The sequence below is a fragment of the Microcaecilia unicolor genome, chromosome 4 (assembly GCF_901765095.1).
Source record: "Microcaecilia unicolor chromosome 4, aMicUni1.1, whole genome shotgun sequence".
In the NCBI taxonomy this organism is placed as follows: domain Eukaryota; kingdom Metazoa; phylum Chordata; class Amphibia; order Gymnophiona; family Siphonopidae; genus Microcaecilia; species Microcaecilia unicolor.
Genome location: NC_044034.1, coordinates 43,937,040 through 43,955,485, shown reverse-complemented (window position 1 = coordinate 43,955,485; position 18,446 = coordinate 43,937,040). Strand labels below are relative to the sequence as shown.

Sequence of the window (18,446 nt, the reverse complement as noted above, 5' to 3'; positions counted from 1 at the left end):
GCTTTGATTAGTAGATACTATGAAGGGCTTAAGAAAATACTTGGTCTATTTCCACTTCATCATGTAGTGGAGAAGTGGACTCAATAATTTTACAGTTCCAAAAAGCTTAAAGAATGGATCAGTATTAGCAGAAACTGCACAACCTCATGAGCGGTATCTTAAAATTTCTGCTATCAAAGTATATTCAACCATCCAAGGCAAAGAAACAGTGGCATTCCTAGGGGGGGGGGGGGGGGGTGCGGTCTGCCCCAGGTGCACGCCGCTGGGGGGAGGTGCCACGCGCCTGTCGGCTCCGCTCGTTCCGTGCTCCCTCTGCCCCAGAACAGGTTACTTCCTGTTCCGGGGCAGAGGGAGCATGGAACTAGCGAAGCCGACAGGCATGCGGCCCCCCCCCCCCCCCCCAGCAGGTAAAAATGCACCCGGGGGGGGGGGAGGGGGACGCATCGGCGATCCACCCCGGGTGTCAGCCGCCCCTGGAACACCACTGCAAAGAAAATAGGGTATCAATTATCAAAATTTAATATACCACCTTCTTTGCATGCAAATCAAAGCGGTTTACATAAAAATGGAGAATCAGAAAGGAACGCCAACAAGTGGGTAGGAAAGACCTAACTAGCTAGAGTTCACCAAGATAAAACATTCATAACAGACATGTACAACCCCCCATTCTCCTGCTGCAGAAATCAACCTGGTCATATGCTACAGGAATGCTGAAAAAGGTATGTTTTTAAAGATGTTTTATGTGAAGAATATGAAGGATCAAGGTGAAGATGTTAAGGTAGTGAATTCCATAATGCAGATGAAACAAAGTAAAAGACACTTGATCTTTTAGACTCTAGTCAAGCTTTAGAGGGATGGGGGACAACCAACCTATTATGCAGTGAACGTAAAGTACGGGAAGGGGTGTAGGGAACCACCAGAGTGGAAAGCTAAGTGGGAGAACCACTGTGCAGAAGCTTATCTAATATAATAAAACGCACCGTGAACGTTCTAATGAGGACAACGTTCTGAAGCCATCTGACGTCACTCCCTGGCTCTGGCTGTAGGGTTCGTGGCGTTCGTGGTGTGAAGCCACCCAGCCGTCTCTGCCCCGCCCTCGCGTCAAACGTCATGACGTCGAGGGCGGAAACAAAAACAAACAAATCCGGCAGCGCAGCGTCAGGGAAGGAGGTGGCGCTCCCAACGTCTCCAGCCTTCCCTTCGCTGTGTTCCGCCTTCTTCTGACGTCACCTTGACGTCAGAAGAAGGCGGAACACAGCGAAGGAAAGGCTGGAGACGTCGGGAGCGCCGCCTCCTTCCCTGACGCTGCGCTGCCGGAACCGCCACGGAGGTAAATTTAAAAAGAAGAAGAAAAAAAAAATAGAAATAGGGGAGAGAGAAGAGAATGGGCAATAAAGTTGAACAATGGGAGCGGGAGGGCAGGGGAGAAACGACAGCATGGATGCGAAGGGGGGGAGCATGGATGCGAAGGGGGGGAGCATGGATGCGAAGGGGGGGGAGAAGAGGGCGGGCCAGGCTGGGATATGGGAGAGAGAGGAGCATGGATGCGAGGGGGGTCATGGAAGGGAGAGAGGGGACTTGCTGGAAAAGGATGAATGGAGGCGGCAGGGGACAGAGGAGAATGGATGGGCATGGATTGGGAGGGCAGGGCTCAGGGAGAGAGGGGAATTGCTGGAAAGGGATGAATGGAGGGGGCAGGGGACAGAGGAGCATGGATGGCCATGGATTGGGAGGGCAGGGCTCAGGGAGAGAGGGGAATTGCTGGATAGGGATGAATGGAGGGGATGGATGGATATGGATTGCAGGGCAGGGCTCAGGGAGAGAGGGGAATTGCTGGATAGGGATGAATGGAGGGGATGGATGGATATGGATTGCAGGGCAGGGCTCAGGGAGAGAGGGGAATTGCTGGATAGGGATGAATGGAGGGGACAGGTGACAGATGGACATGGATTGGGAGGGCAGGGCTCACACTCTCTCATATACAATGTCTTTCTGACTCTCACTCTCACACACTCTGTCTCACACTGTATCACATTCACACTATGTGCCACACAGTCACTCACACACTCGCTTGGTCTCATACACTCACTCTCACAGAGAATGTGTGTCTCACACACACTCTCTCTCTCGCCCACACACACACACTCTCTCTCACACTGTGTCTAACATACACACTTGCACACACTCACATTCTCACACACACACTCTCTCACACACACACTCACACCCAGACTCACTCTCTCTCTCACACACACACACTCACACTTTCACTCTGACTCTCAAACAGTCACTCTCACATACACTCTCCCAAACATACACACTCCGAGGAAACCTTGCTAGCGCCCGTTTCATTTGTGTCAGAAACGGGCCTTTTTTTTACTAGTGAGTTAATATTGCAATCTTGAATTTAATCCTATACTCAATAGGAAGTCAATGAAGCCACTGAAGAAGTGGTGAAACGTGATCATAGCAAGACACTTGACAAAGAAGACGGGCTACAATGTTTTGTACAGTCTGTAGCCTTTTAATATTGTATTTAGTAATCCCTGTGTATATGGTGTTATAATAGTCATATCTTGAGTGGAGATAAGCATAGGACAAGGAGCAGAGTGCATCAATATCCAGAAAACTGCAGATAGCTCTCAGTCTATGTAGAAAGAAAAAAACCTAATTTGACAACCTGTGATATCTGGGGGCCAAAAGACAGTGACGAAGCCAAAAGAACACCAAGATAATGGAAAGATGAAAAGGGAGAAATAGGCCTATCAAACAAGAGTAAAGGGATGTCAGGTGAAGACAGTGAACTGGTAATCCAGCATGCTACCATTGTCTCTGGATTTACGACTAGATGATGGTCCTTTAGCCAGACTTCCATATGCTCTAGGCAGGTTTGAATAGGTTTTAAATTCACACAGAACGGATCTGTGTAAAAAAAACAGAAGAAAATCGTCTTTGTTCCCTTCTCCACTACTGCCAACGCCAGACTTCGCGCCTTCTGTCTCGCTGCACCCTACGCCTGGAATAAACTTCCTGAGCCCCTACGTCTTGCCCCATCCTTGGCCACCTTTAAATCTAGACTGAAAACCCACCTCTTTAACATTGCTTTTGACTCGTAACCACTTGTAACCACTCGCCTCCACCTACCCTCCTCTCTTCCTTCCCGTTCACATTAATTGATTTGATTTGCTTACTTTATTTATTTTTTGTCTATTAGATTGTAAGCTCTTTGAGCAGGGACTGTCTTTCTTCTATGTTTGTGCAGCGCTGCGTATGCCTTGTAGCGCTATAGAAATGCTAAATAGTAGTAGTAGTAGGAGTATGAGCTATCCTACTGCTAGGAAATGCCCTAAAATGCTTTAACTGTGGATGGTGCATTTAAACATTGTATATGGGCATGCCCTATTAATTTTGGAACACTCTATGGTTACAACTGAGCCTAAGGTATGGTTGAACTTTTGTGGCAACTCCCTGCAGAGGTTTGAGACATTATGGATGACATTGTGAAAAGAGTATGAGTCTCCTCTGCTTGGTGGCTAAATGCTGCAGCCTGTTGCAATGGATCAAATATCAACCACCCACCTTGTTATAATGACGCAGTCAGATGCATGAATGTCTGCAAATGGAGAGGCTTTCAGTTGAAACTGCCTGTTTACACTCTAAAAAGCATTTCTTAAAACTTTGGGATCCTTATTTGAATACATTAACAATGTGTTTTTGGTTAGCTCTGTTAAATGATTTGGAGGTATGAGCTTTGGACATCAGTTATAGAATGTAGGGAATGGACTTTGGAAAAAGAAGCCAGCAGATCAATATAACAAACCAGGTTTGACAGCAGTGCATCTGCTTGCGTTGTGTTAAGAGTCACATCATTTTAGGCATCTGCTGTATGCGCTGGTAAGTTTTCCATTTTTAGAGTTGCTCCTTTCAGAAGGTTTCAAATTAGCCCCTGACGCAGCCCTTGGTGGGCGAAACATGGTCTGTGTCGGGCAATTTGTTTACATGCGGTATCTTCAATAAAATCTTTTTGATGTTATATTGATCTGCTGGCTTCTTTTTCCATATTGGATTTTGCAGATCGTTTGCCTTGTTGTTTTTTGGGAATGGACTTTGTGTTGGGTGTGGGTGGGGTTGAGGAGGAAGGGAGAGTTATATAGCTTCCTTTTGGAGGGCAAATCTATTTATTTATTTGTCTGTGACATTTATATCCCACATTATCCCAAACAAGTTTGAGTTCTATGTGGCTTACAATAAACAGTATAGGGATACAAAGAATAATGCATAAGAAAGTAATTTGTTGTAAGAATCCAATTTTACAATACAGTATCATAAAAATACTGGGATAGCTACAGACATTTAACATTTAGAAAATCTATTATTAATTAGAAATTGTACATGAAGCAAAGAGAAAGTTAATGGTAAATATGGGGGTTATATATTTTTAAAAAGTTGTCACTTATTTCTTACATATTGTTGAGATTTTGTATAATGTGCATTCTTTGTCATCTTTAGTGTTCTTGTTCTCTGAGTGGCTTAATAAAGATACTTAACAAAAACTGGCAAGGTGCCATACTGGCCCTGACCAGACATAGAAAGCAAAGAGACGCACGGGGTCAATAGTCAGCTGGCAGTAGTCAGTGTTTTCTTTACCCACTCAACATCGCCGGCTGAATCAGCCCCACATATTTGGTGCTGGGCCATGTCCGGCCACTGGCACTGAATATCCAGGTCTTAACTGTCTCTGTGGTGGTTGCCAGGGTTTATGAAGGTCCCGACCAATATTCGGCCAGTTATGCCGGTCCTGGCTGAATTTCAACCAGGACCTGCATTTAAAAAAAAAACCAAAAATGCAGTTCTGAAGCCCCCCCCCCCATACCAATTGCCCCTCCCACTATTCAAAAATAAGGAGCTGCCTCAGCCCCCTCTTTCCTCCGTAGGGCCCCTGGGCCTACCTGGAGAGGTCCCTGGTGGTTAAGGGGGAGATCAGGCAGGAGCGATGCCTACCCACTCCTGCCCGGTGGCGTCTCTTCCTGAAAATGGCTGCTGTGACCTCTACTCTTACTTCCCTTCCAATCCCCCTATCCTCTCTCAATAAATTCTGCAGCACTTTTGATTTCTTCACTATTTCCTCTTCCATAAAACCCAGCCCCACTAATCCCACTCACTCATGCACCCTCTCTTCTCACTACCTTGGACCTGCTTCCTCTCATCTAGGCCTTTGAGGAGGAGGAGGAGGAGGAGGAGGAGGGCAGCATCAGGCCACATCCACCTCCTCTTTTGCCAGGGCACTGAGTGTAGAATTCTAAATCAGGTGGGATAATTCTCAGGGCTCTGCCTAGCAGAGGATGATTTGGTCCAAGGAGCTACACTGCCATTGTCCCCTCCAGCAAGAGTGATGAAATGGGTTGGGGAAGTCCCATGGAAGTGGAATACCATTTTGGTTGCAGGGGTCAACAAACCAATCTCTTGCCCCACCCCCAAGCCCTCTAATTGCCAATGTTGAGTTGGGTAAAATATTGGCATGGCCATGGCCCCACTGGTTCACCCTATTTTACTGCCTCTAGGGAGGGCCAGAAATGCTGCTGATGTTGCCACCACTACCTGGTAGCACAGGTGGGCACGTCCTAAAGTACTGCACTGTTGCCGTCTTCCTCCCCTTTCAAGCCAGGATCAATGAGGGATGGGAACACAGAGACCTCTCACACTTTTGCTGAGGCTTCTACAAGTCATGTCTCTGCCTTCGTTTTCCCACAACAATTCCACAAGAAATGAGGGGTACAAAATCTAGCCTTTCCTCCACATGGCCAACTGGGATACAGATTATTAGTGAGTGAGCACAATGACATATCTTCCCAGGAAGCTGATGAACAAGAATGCAGTAAGTGCACTCAGTCTGCTGCCCCTTGCTACCTCTCTACACTCATCTCCCCTTACGTTCCCGCCCGAAACCTCCGCTCACAAGACAAATCCCTCCTCCACCACCGCCAACTCCAGGCTCCGCTCATTCTGCCTCGCCTCACCCTATGCTTGGAACAACCTTCCTGAGCCCTTACGCCAAGCCCCCTCCCTACCCATATTCAAGTCTTTGCTGAAAGCCCACCTCTTCAGTGCTGCTTTCGGCACCTAACTCTTATCTTTCAGGAAATCCAGACTGCCCCAATTTGACGGCCCCTATCGGACTGACTGTTCACTTGTCCTTTAGATTGTAAGCTCTTTGAGCAGGGATTGTCTTTCTATGTTAAATTGTACAGCGCTGTGTAACCCTTGCAGCGCTTTAGAAATGTTAAGTAGTAGTAGTGGTTTTCTGCATTCTTTCCCTCAGATTCAACTGGCAATTGTTGTTTTTTTTTTTTTTTTGCTGCATTCTCTCTATGGCAACTCCATGCTATCACTACTGAATCAAGCCCCAGGCTACCTGTCTTCTCTCTAATGGAAACAGAGTTTGAACCCCTCCCCCCCCAAAGCGTAGAGAAACAAGATGAATTTTTTTGCTTTAAGGCTGAAATCATTCTAAGAGAAATGGACATAAATCCCTGAACACTTTTTACAGTTTCCTACAGGCACTACTGGTGAATACCTCAGCTACAATTGAGCAATGAAGGGTTTCAACTTCTCACTCAAGACAGCTGTGTGCCACATTCTTTGGCAAGCTCTTTCAGATATAATTAAAGACTGTGTTGATAAATGACAACACTAAACCAAATAAACCAGCTAACAGATGGAAACCGGGGAGAGAACTCAAAATACTATACTGAAACTCACATGCTTCAATTAACTTTTTTTTTCTTTAAAATGAAAAAAACCCACTGTCTACCGTCAATTGCAGGTTGGATCCTGTTTCTAAAGAGTGTTATTAATTACAGACATACAGATGGGCCAGGTGATTTGGGCCAGTGTCTATTGGTATCAGCAATCACACAGTGGGAATCTAATTCAAGCAAATTTATAAAAAGGAATAAACTGAGGTTCAACATTTGGTAATCACTAGTAAGTATTTTCTGAGGTAGCAGTTTTCAAACTGCCTGCCTTGGGACAAAGACTATGCAAAGGTTTAGCAACAATCCTCAAAGCAGAAGCACACATGCCACTTACACTTTGAAACGTGCACCTACTTTTTCTGCCAGTACATTTTTGCTGGATAGTGAATGGGAAGATTTGAAAATGATATGCGTATACATACTTTTCTTCCTCTGAATTAAGCATTCCACGAGAACACTTCCTCTCAACGTGAAGAAAAGCATGCAAATTGCTAAAACAGAATTTGTTTTTTAATTTTAGCTGTAATGAGACTAGACAATTTCCGAACAACCAATTAACATAACACACTTTTTGCCTATACCACCATTTGAAAAATGTCCTAATACTACGACAGCCGTTGATCATAGAAAAACATTACCCTTTCAAAGGTTTATTTATTTAAAAACGTTTATTCCGCTCTACCCATAATCTCCTAGGCGGAGTACAGCAACACAAACATAATTCAATCAAAAAATGAAATCATAACTAATCCACATACATAAAACTCCAAACTAGACAAAACAAATAGTACAAGTCATCCCAAGCAATAGTTTGTTGTTGTCTCATGTATATTGGCAAATATAGTCTATATTTAAGCATAGCTGCTGTAAACTTATCTTCCTAACAGTACATAGAAATAAACGGTCAAACCTATTGTAGGTGATAACTGTCTATTAGCTGCTCAATTTATTCAGAGTGCCCATGATTTTTTTAACAGGTTTACTACTTTACTATGTTAATTTAATTGGAACACAAAGGAGAAGATGAGCATTCCAAATTCCTGCTCCCTTTAGGTAATGATGCAGGCAACAGTCTTAATGTGATTCATCTGCTCCTCATGTCATAGAGATTTCAGGGCGCCCTAGACATCCAATAGCTATGTAGACTGGCGCCTGCAATTTGTGAGCACAAGCATTTAAAACATCAGGCAGTTGTTGACTCATCCACTCCCCAGCAGACTGAATATAGGTAATTTAAGATGCAACTGTTGCAATGTAAGATCATCACTGGCTGATCTGTTTACCTTTGACCCACACAACGGTCAATACTTGAACAAGCAAAGACCATTAAATCGTGTGCACTAATGTTAATGCTGGGAGATATACTTTGGGAGGAGCCTGAACTGGCAGGAAATGAGAAGGGAAGTGTGGGAGATCTAGTAAGGAAGCAGCCGAGGTTCAGAACATAGGTGAAGGTAGCTGAGCACCTGGAAAATATAGTTACATACCTGTAACGATTGTTCTCCGTGGACAATGGGATATTTCAGCTACACAAAAGTGGTGACTTCAGCAGATGACGGCGTCGAACCAGAGAGAAATTTCAAGCTGATAGGTTCGAGAAAGACTTTTTAAAATGCGTGGGAATTCCTGCCTAAGGCAGGTAGTATAAATAGCAATCCTAGTGCGTTCTATCCTCAGTTCGTACCAAGCATGCTTCAACTCAGGGTAGGGAGGGCGGGATTGTGTGGCTGAAATATCCCACTGTCCACAGAAAACAACCGTTAGAGGTATGTAACTATATATTCTCCCAGGACAGTGGCTGATATTTCAGCCACACAAGTGGTGACTCCGAAGCCTTAAATTGCTATTACGTAAATACAGAGTAATTCTCCGTGTTATATTCATGGCAATGCAGAATAAAATACACTTTTATAAACACACACTGAGCAACAAAAAATATAAAGAGGAGGAGGTGGTGAGTTGAAGTAAGAAGAATTCAAAATACTGAATGTGCAAAAACAGAATCAGAATAACCAGGTTGATCTAAACAATAGTGCCTAGCAACTGTATGTACCATGGACAAAGTGGCCGCAGTACAAATGTCATGAATAGATGTTCTGCGCAAGTGTACTCTAGTGGTCGCCATCACACATAGATGATGAGCAGCAATTCATGGTATTGGCAACTTGTCTGCTTAAAACAAAGTTAATGCAGTCTGCAATCCAGGAGCACAAAGTCCTTTCAGGTAGTTCTTACGATTTGGATGACTAGAGAGAAACAGCTGAGATGGTCTCTTTGTGTATGAAGTGTATTGTAAATAGATTTGTAAAAGATGTCTGCAATCTAATGTATGTAACATTTCTTCTTCGGATGAATGATGTGGAGATGGATAATAAACACAAGTACTAAAGGTTGATTAAGGTGAAAATCCAAAACTACCTTAGGTAAGAACTTTGGATGAGTTCTCAAAACTACTTTATTATCTAAAATTTGCGTATATGGTGGATAATAAACTAAAGCTTGTATCTCACTGATACAACGAGCTGGAGATATAGTAATGAGAAACACCGCTTTCCAGGTGAGAAATTTTAGAGAAGCTTGATGTAGAGGTTCAAATGGGGGTTGAGTGAGAGATTTAAGTATTAGATTTAAATCTCACGACAGTGTCTGTGTTTAACAGGAGGTTTTAGATTTGTAAGACCTTACATAAATCTCTTAATCTGATTTCTAGTAATCGGTTGATCATTGTAGAAATCATGGAAAACAGCCAATGCCGACAAGCTCGCTCTAACTGACGAAGCTGATAATCCTGAATTGGAAAAATTTAACAGATAGTGATAAATAATCTACAGTGATATGGGTCATAGTGACGAGAAATACACCAGCTGGAAAATCTGACCCACTTAAAATGTTAAGACTTTCTGGTTGAGTCTTTTCTGGCTGCCGTCAACACATCAAGGACAGCTGGAGAAAAATCAAAATGATGATCTATTTTGGGCGCCACACACCGAGCAGAAGATTTCAGCTTATTATCTACAACGGCACCCAGATCTTTGTCTTGAGCACTGACCACCAAGGTGGACCCTTGCATCAAGTAACTATGATTCAGATTATTCTTTCCAATGTGCATCACCTTGCATTTGTCCACATTAAATGTCATCTGCCATTTGGATGCCCAGTCTTCCAATTTCCTAAGGTCTTCTTGCAACATTTCACAATCCAATTTTTGGGGGATCAGAAAATATTTGTAATAGAAGCCCAATTAATGCATTAGATGATAATTTTTTTCAATAGCATTGGCCTGAAGAAAGTGATGGACCTCCTGTTGTAATGAGTAGCAGGAGCTCGAGTTTCTGAGGGTAAGGAAAGGGGAAGTGGAGTTTTGAAATTTAGAGGATATCCATTCTTTATTATGTTTAGTACCCATTTGTCTGTGGCTATGGAAAACCATTGTTGGAGAAAATGGGACCCCCCCCCCCAACTGGAAGACTTGTTTGCAAATAATGGTCAAAAAGCTGGAGACGGTTTGCTTGATTGTTGGTGTTGTGGATTCTTTTGAGTTTTTCTGTCTCGAGGTGGTCTAAACTGCCACTGGTTTTTGTTACAGGACTAGGATCTATTATAAGGTTGATGTCTTCTTAATTAAATTGAAATTTCTTATAAGAGGAGGTATTTCTTTCTTCAATGTCATTTTCTGTGAGTGTATTTAATGTGTTACAGTCTTCCTTAATAAGGTCAATAATTTATTTGACTTTATCTCCAAATAAGTTTTGTCCAGAACATGGGGCATCTGCTACTTTATCATGAACACCTTCTCTTAGAGCTGAAGATTTTAACCAAGCTATACGTCCACCTGAAACACCCACCACTACCATTTCATAATAATCATAAGCCGCGCGGATCATGTATTTTGAATACACCACCGCCAATTCCAGGCTCCGCCCTTTCTGCCTCGCCTCTCACTATGCTTGGAATAAACTTCCTGAGCCCATATGCCACGCACCCTCCCTGCCCGTCTTCAAATCCTTGCTCAAAGCCCACCTCTTCAATGTTGCCTTCGGCACCTAACCATTCTACCTCTATTCAGGAAATCTAGACTACCCCAATTTGATTGTCTGCACATTTTGTCCATTAGATTGTAAGCTCCTTTGAGCAGGGACTGTCCTCCTTTGTTAAACTGTACAGCGCTGCGTAACCCTAATAGCGCTTTAGACGTGTTAAGTAGTAGTAGTTTTCAAGGTCTTATAATACATTATGAAAAGGTTTTGCTAAATCCTTTGACATAGACTCAACCATTGGTTTTAGTTTTTGCAGAGTTTTAAACATATATCTGGTAATAGAAAAATAATGCGCTGTAATTCTGGCACTACACATTCTGATAGATCCTTTCACCAATTAGGTCTAAAAATTTTTGGTCTTTAGCTGGAGGACAGTTAGAATGAGTCTTAGAAATCTTGTGCTTTTTAAAGCTGACTCAACCACCATAGAATGAAATGAGAGGTGAGGTTCTTCATCAGCTACAGATGAATGAATTTTGTACTTCATGTCTATGGTCTTGGAAATACATTTAGAAGTATAGGGAGTGTTCTAGCCGTAACTCCAGTAACACATCATCCAAAAGGAATGCTACAATCTCTTTTGGCATGTTGAGATATTTCAGAGCGTCCAAGTGCTTCACTCTTGGATCAGGTTTAGATTGGGTTTGTACTTGAAGTCCCTAGTTACCTTTTAAAAAAATCTGGTATAGGAAGTATCCTCTGGCATGGATGTTTTCATTGGTTCTGGTGGAGAGAGATCAGATGGGATACTAGGTGAATCCAGATGTTGTGGACTTAAAGAAGGTGATGAAAAAAATAGATGGTGAAATACAGCAAGCTTCTGCCAGTAATGAAGACGATGTAGATAAAGCTGGAGAGGAGATCTGCGATTCTCTTCGATGGGAAGAGTATAGAGATGCAGAAGTGACTATTCTCTCTTACAGAAACTGTTTCTATAACTCTTGTAGTTCTGTGGGCTCTGGAAGAATGTCTAGAATGACATCTAGAATGTTTTTTGGTTCTTTTAAAAGGGAGCTGAGAAGCTGCCTGGTCTGTAATTGATTTAGAATGTTGGTTCTGCGCTGTAGCAGTTTGAAATCAGCTGTGCAGCATCCACTCTGCACTGTTCAGGTGAAGGGGTTTCACACTGTGTCATTGGAGCAGAAGGAGGGACTGAAAGGAATCCCTGTGCCGATTGGTAGCTGAATCAGTTCTGCCCATATTTGGAACTGATGTTGTAGGCGGAGCTCTGAGCAGTTCATCTGTAGAAAGACGTCAGCACTTAGGAGTTCTGAGTGCCTGTGAGCAGCATGAATATGACTGGCAGATTTGGAAGCTAAACACTCTTTTTTGCTTGTAAGAGAATTTGCAGTAGAGTGTGTGGAATGCTTCTTAAGCTTGTCCAAGTCTTTTTTTTTTATGATGTGAAGACTCTAGTTGCAACATCTCGTGCAGCAGTCGTGTTGGACAGCTGCCTGGGATTTTTTATTTGACAAAAAGTCCCTAAGTTTAAGCTCCCAGCGACTGCAGTTGTCATGAGTGTCTAAGGATGACATTTTATGAGTACAATTTGTACAGAGTTTGAAACCTGGTTTCGGAGAAGCCATGTCAAAAGCTAACAAGGCAAAGTCAAATTCTTTTAAAAAACTGAATTTTTTTTTTTAATGAAGTACAAACTGAGGGAAAAAGAATCTCTCACGTGGTCCTTAAACCGTACTGTGGACAAGAAAAAAATGAGGATAGAACGGTCTAGGATTGCTATTTATGCTACCTGCATTAGGCGGGAATTCCCATGCATGTATTTTAATGTTTCAATTATTTTATTGACACCTCAAAATATGGAACATCACAATAATGGCATTAATACATATTGCATGAAACTTACAGTATTTAACCATACAACAGTAAAACAGTGTCAAACTTTTATTGATAATCCCCTCCCCCCCAGTGGTTCCACAGTTACAGGGGTATGTTGAGTGTTTTCAGGATGGGCGGAGACATGGGTCCAATTTCATCTTTCTTGGTATCTGGAAAACCACTCTTCTGCTCGGTATCCAGTCTCTGACGGAAGAGGCGTCCCCTTGTCTCAGAGATATCAGCTCATGTCCAAGGCTCTCTACCGCCTTGTTGGTACTCCAAATCCAAGTCTCCACCATAATACGTTGATCCCCACACCCTCTAACCACCTCCCCACGCAACTCCCAAGTTACCCCCTCCCCCCTCCACCTCCCCAGCAAGCAATGTGTGTTCCTATCTCAATCTTCAACTCTAGGCAGCCTTTACTTCCCCCCCACTCCCCATGCATGTATTTTAAAAAGTCTCTCTTTTCAAGACTATTAGCTTGGAATTGCTCTCTGGTTCGGTGCCGTCATCTGCTGATGTCACCACTCGTGTAGCTGAAATATCAACCACTGTCCAGGGAGAACCAATTTGGAAAGCCAAACTATTTGCAGGAAGAAGAGGATGGACAGGGAGAAAGGGGTGCAACTAGACTTAGCTATTAGGAACGCTAAAACTGGGCAGGTTTAATGGGCATTCTGGTCCATATCTATTGAATTCAGTATAAAATTCTTATTCTCACACACAAAACTGTTTACAAGGGTAGCCCTCAATATTTTGATATCTATACTCACCCCCTATTTCTCTTTTTATGTTGAGCTCTTCTTCTGTGCTTTGATCAACCATTCCCCCTGGAGCTCTGGTGTGTCTTGGCTTAATGAGGCACACTGCCTTTTTTTTTTGGCTCCTACATTATGGAATGCTCTTCCCTTGACTTTACAACTCAAGCCTCACTTTATCAAGTTGGGAGCTAGGACCAGTGCCAGGCTAACTTCTAGTCTGTGCCCCAAAATTGACAGGGAGTTATAGAGATTAAGTATACCAGTGTTTAATCATGAAGCGAAACCTGTGCAAAGTGACAGATTCAACTCTGGACACCTTGTTGGGCAGACTGTGCAGAATTTTATCTGCAGCCATTTACTAAGTTAAAGCAATCTCCCTAGCTGTAACATATGTCAAGAAATAGGCCAACACACTTATTGGACATAGAAAAGAGATCTTGCAGTGCATGTGCTTTGGGGACAATATACAATACACTTCAGAAACAATTAGGGTCTATAGTTTCATGGAATATCAGATCATGGAAGACCCTTTGGACAACAGTTAACACCTTACCTGTGAAAGAAGAAAATCCTGCAGCTCCTGTTCTTGATGAGACAGGGTGATAACGCGTCCATCTCGGTGTACTACCCTGATCTGCTCAACTCCAATATTCAACTGCAGCTGAATTGACCTTTCAATCAGAGTTGCAATGGTTAAAAAAAAAAAAAGGTATGTCAGATACAAAATTACCTAAAGACCTAACATGCTTTTTTGTGCAGACACGAGGAATCCGAGTTTAAGAGTAGGTCCATATCCACAGCATGAACACAGATATTTCACCTTTGAAACACTAATTTCTACCTTTAAGCAGCAGCAGCCTTAGAACCTAATTACACTGCCTTTATCTACAATTTGTTATAATGTTAATAGCACATTTAAATCAGAAATATTGAATTACATGTACAAAATTAATGTATTTGGTAGTAAAAATCCTCCCCTTCCTGCTCAGATTCTAGTTTCATGCTGTGGAGATATAAATGTTTAAAATGTTTAAAAAACGCCACCTGCTCGGCCAGTCTCTTAAGTCTGAATCTAAGCAAACCAAGGTGCAGCAGTGCAAACCCCAGCCCATAAGAAAGCCAGTGGTCACACTGGTGATGCATAGCTTTCATTGCAAAAAGTTGAGAAGAAAAAAAAACATACATCTTCAATAACAAAAACACAGACGACCTAGGAACATAGCTACAAAACCAAACCGAGACATAACCAGATTAATATTTTGAAAAATCTGGATGGTTCTACTGCCTTTACACATAATTCTCTCGAGAGAAACTACAAAACCCTCAAAATAATTTTTTTTTTCAACTGAAGAATGCTACAAAGCCAAAAACGAGAACAGGGGGGAAAACTCAGGGCTTTTTTTCAGGGGGTACCGAGTACAGGGCGTCTTTTTCGTTACATGCTAAAACTGATCCATTTTCCCACTGACCCAATGCTGCCTTTTCATAGATTTTGTGACTGGTTGCAGGGGGCCTTGCTATTTGGGGTAAGTCCTTTACTGATCACCTCACTCCTGAAAGATAGCCTTGCATTTGAGTACCAGCACCTCTTTTGCTAGAAATAATGAACTGGAAAAAACCCAATGAGGTCAATATTCAGTCTCTGGCAGTCAGCATTTTTTTTTTTGGCTAACACCGCCAGCAGAATGCCCATGTCCAGGGAACCAGCATAGAATAGCCAGTTATAAACAGCCAGATAACACTTTTCTGGTTAAGTGCAATATTCAAAAATTAAACTGGATAAAAAGACAGGACTGTGTTTTATGTGGTCCTATTTATCCAATTAACTTATCCTGTTAAGTGCTGAATAAAGGCCTTTACCAGATAAGTATAGACTCCGCCCCTGGACTTCCGTCAAAATAGCTGGTTTCGGCTTAGATGCTAACCATGTATATTAACCAGACAGTGCCACTGAATATACCCGTTTAGCCCCAGATAAGCAATTTGAACAGTCAGAACCCTCTCCTGGCTGTTTAAAACACTTTAAATATCGCCCCAATGTTGCTGGCACAGGAAGAGGTCAAATGACCCCTGCAATCTCTAAAGTCAATGCATGCAGGATGCCTGCCCAGACTTTCAGCAGCAAATCACTAATTAAAAGTTGTAAGCATAGGTAGGCACTAACTTTACCTGGAAAAGGAATAAAACAGTGTCACCTGAAACAACTTTTCTGGATATTGTAGAATGAGGTTTCCTGCTTCTGTTTTCCTAAATGTTATCATTTTTAATCACTTTAATGCAGGTCACAGAAGGCATTCCTAGCTAAGCACAAGTACTGGAAACATGCAAATTCAAGGTCTCAAGAAGTTTAGAACAGCATCAACATGTTCAAAGAAACCACAGTTCATTACAAGAAACTGGATGGTTCAGGTCCACAAGAGATGGGAGAGAAGAAATACTCTACATTATATTTATGGTTGGTAATAGGAGATGCTAATATATCTATTAATTACAATACACAAAATCATAAAATCAGAAGTGCAATTACCACAAAAATGGAACAATTTGAAAAGTGCACGCTCTATGCACTTCGCAAAAGCATGCTTCACTGAGTGGATGTGTAAGGTGTGACACTGTGTTTGTAGTTACCAGGTACATAAGTATTGCCATACTGGGACAGACCAAAAGGTCCATCCAGCCCAGCATCCTGTTTCCAGCAGTGGCCAACCCAGGTCACAAATACCTGGCAAGATCCCCAAAAAGTACAAAACATTTTATATTGCTTATCCCAGAAATAGTGGATTTTCCCCAAGTCCATTTAATAATGGTCTATGGACTTCTCCTTTAGGAAGCCGTCCAAACCTTTCTAAAACTCCGCTAACCGCCTTTACCACATTCTCTGGCAACGAATTCCAGAGTTTAATTACACGTTGAATGAAGAAATATTTTCCCCGATTCGTTTTAAATTTACTACATTGTAGCTTCATCGCATGCCTCCCAGTCCTAGTATTTTTGGAAAGCATAAACAGACGCTTCACATCTACCCGTTCAACTTCACACATTATTTTATAGACCTCTATCACATCTCCCCTCAGCCGCCTTTTCTCCAAGCTGAAGAGCCCTAGCCGCTTTAGCCTTTCCTCATAGGGAAGTCGTCCCATCCCCTTTATCATTTTCGTCGCCCTTCTCTGCACCTTTTCTAATTCCACTATATCTTTTTTGAGATGCGGCGACCAGAATGGAACACAATATTCGAGGTGCGGTCACACCATGGAGCAATACAAAGGCATTATAACATCCTCCTTTTTGTTTTAAATTCCTTTCCTAATAATACCTAACATTCTATTTGCTTTCTTAGCTGCAGCACACTGAGCAGAAGGTTTCAACGTATCATCAACGACACCTAGATCCCTTTCTTGGTCTGCGACTCCTAACGTGGAACCTTGCATGACGTAGCTATAATTCGGGTCCCTCTTTCCCACATGCATCACTTTGCACTTGCTCACATTAAGCGTCATCTGCCATTTAGACGCCCAGTCTCCCAAGGTCTTCTTGTAATTTTTCACAATCCTCCCGCAATTTAACCCCTTTGAATAACTTTGCGTCATCAGCAAATTTAATTACCTCACTAGTTACTCCCCTCTCTAGGTCATTTATAAATATGTTAAAAAGCAGCGATCCTAGCACAGGCCCCTGGGGAACCCCACTAACTACCCTTCTCCATTGAGAATACTGACCATTTAACCCAACTCTCTGTTTTCTATCTTTTAACCAGTTTTTAATCCACAATTGAACACTACCTCCTATCCCATGACTCTCCAATTTCCTCTGGAGTCTCTCATGAGGTACTTTGTCAAAGTGGGAGTTAAGTGGACTTGTTAATAAATATAGGTGAAATGGGAATTTTGCTCAACTGCCTGAAACATTCTTTGATTTAGACCACCATTTAAAAAAGCCTTTCTGCTTATTTTTAACCATTCTTTTAGGCACAGGTTATTTAGGGCAGTTATATCTCTACTGAAACATTTTGGACCACTGGAAGGTCTGGATTGCTGCCACTCAGACTTTAGGGTGAGTTTTAGTACTGAAACATTGCTGGCAGGCTTGTTGGATGACGTCCAAAGAATTCTGGTTAAGGAACTGGCTGCAAATTATGTTCTATTAGACTTATCTTCTGCATTTGATCTTGTGGAGTATCCCATTTTGTTAGACTGACTCTCTAGATAGGGATAGTGGGTATGTCAAGGCAATGATTGTCTGCTAGGACAGAAGTTACAAGGTGAAGTGGGCAATCATTGCTCAGTCCCAAGAAAATTGCTATGTGGGGTTCCTCATGAGTTCACTCACTGTACTCAATATTTGTACATGTCACCTTTGCGACATTATCCATAAATCTAGTCTTAGTTTCTATATTATTTAAGAACTATATTTAGAATCTAACTGCTGAGAAAATATTCATGCTGAAGCTGACAGTGCATTAAATGGATGCCTGGTGGACATCTCAAAGTGGCTGGAAGATTACTGCTATCCAGATAAAGATTACAAATTAGATGTTCTGTGAATTGGGAGTGGGTCCTTACTGATATGGGATATCTTACCTTCTTATGTTTCAACGGTTTTTATTGATGACAAGTCAAAAAGTACAAATCCACCTTAACATGGCGGCATCAATGCAATTTTACAGAACTCAACGAAGTAACATTTCAATAATACAGTATTGCGTACAGTCATCAAATTTTTATATAGCTTTTATCCCCTCCCCCCTTTTACTGTGCTCTATGTTTAACTTTTAATATTTCAACAATTGTTATTGATGAGATTACATGGTAGACAGTTCTGTATCCATCAGTATAAATCTAATAACAAATAATCCCGTCATCTATTAATGAACTTAAAACTTCTATCATCTAGGCCCCCTCCAAACTTCCCCCCCTTCCTTCCCTTCTTAAGTGTTCATGAACGTGGTCCTGTACAATTACAAGACAATTGCATAGCCAATAAACTTTTATATTAATCTCCAATAATTATGTCTCTTGTTTTACTCTGTGTATTATTGATTTGTTTATGTATAAACG

At 42.1% G+C, this 18,446-nt stretch overlaps 1 protein-coding gene across 1 annotated transcript in view; it reads right to left on the bottom strand.

The window, feature by feature from the left end:
* The window catches only part of MED17 (mediator complex subunit 17), a 72,464-nt gene that overhangs the window by 4,102 nt on the left and 49,916 nt on the right, over window positions 1-18,446 (bottom strand). The window contains exon 10 of the mRNA XM_030200192.1: window positions 13,946-14,063. Within this exon, the coding sequence (XP_030056052.1) occupies window positions 13,946-14,063 (118 nt within the window). The remainder of the gene's footprint in view (window positions 1-13,945; window positions 14,064-18,446) is intronic.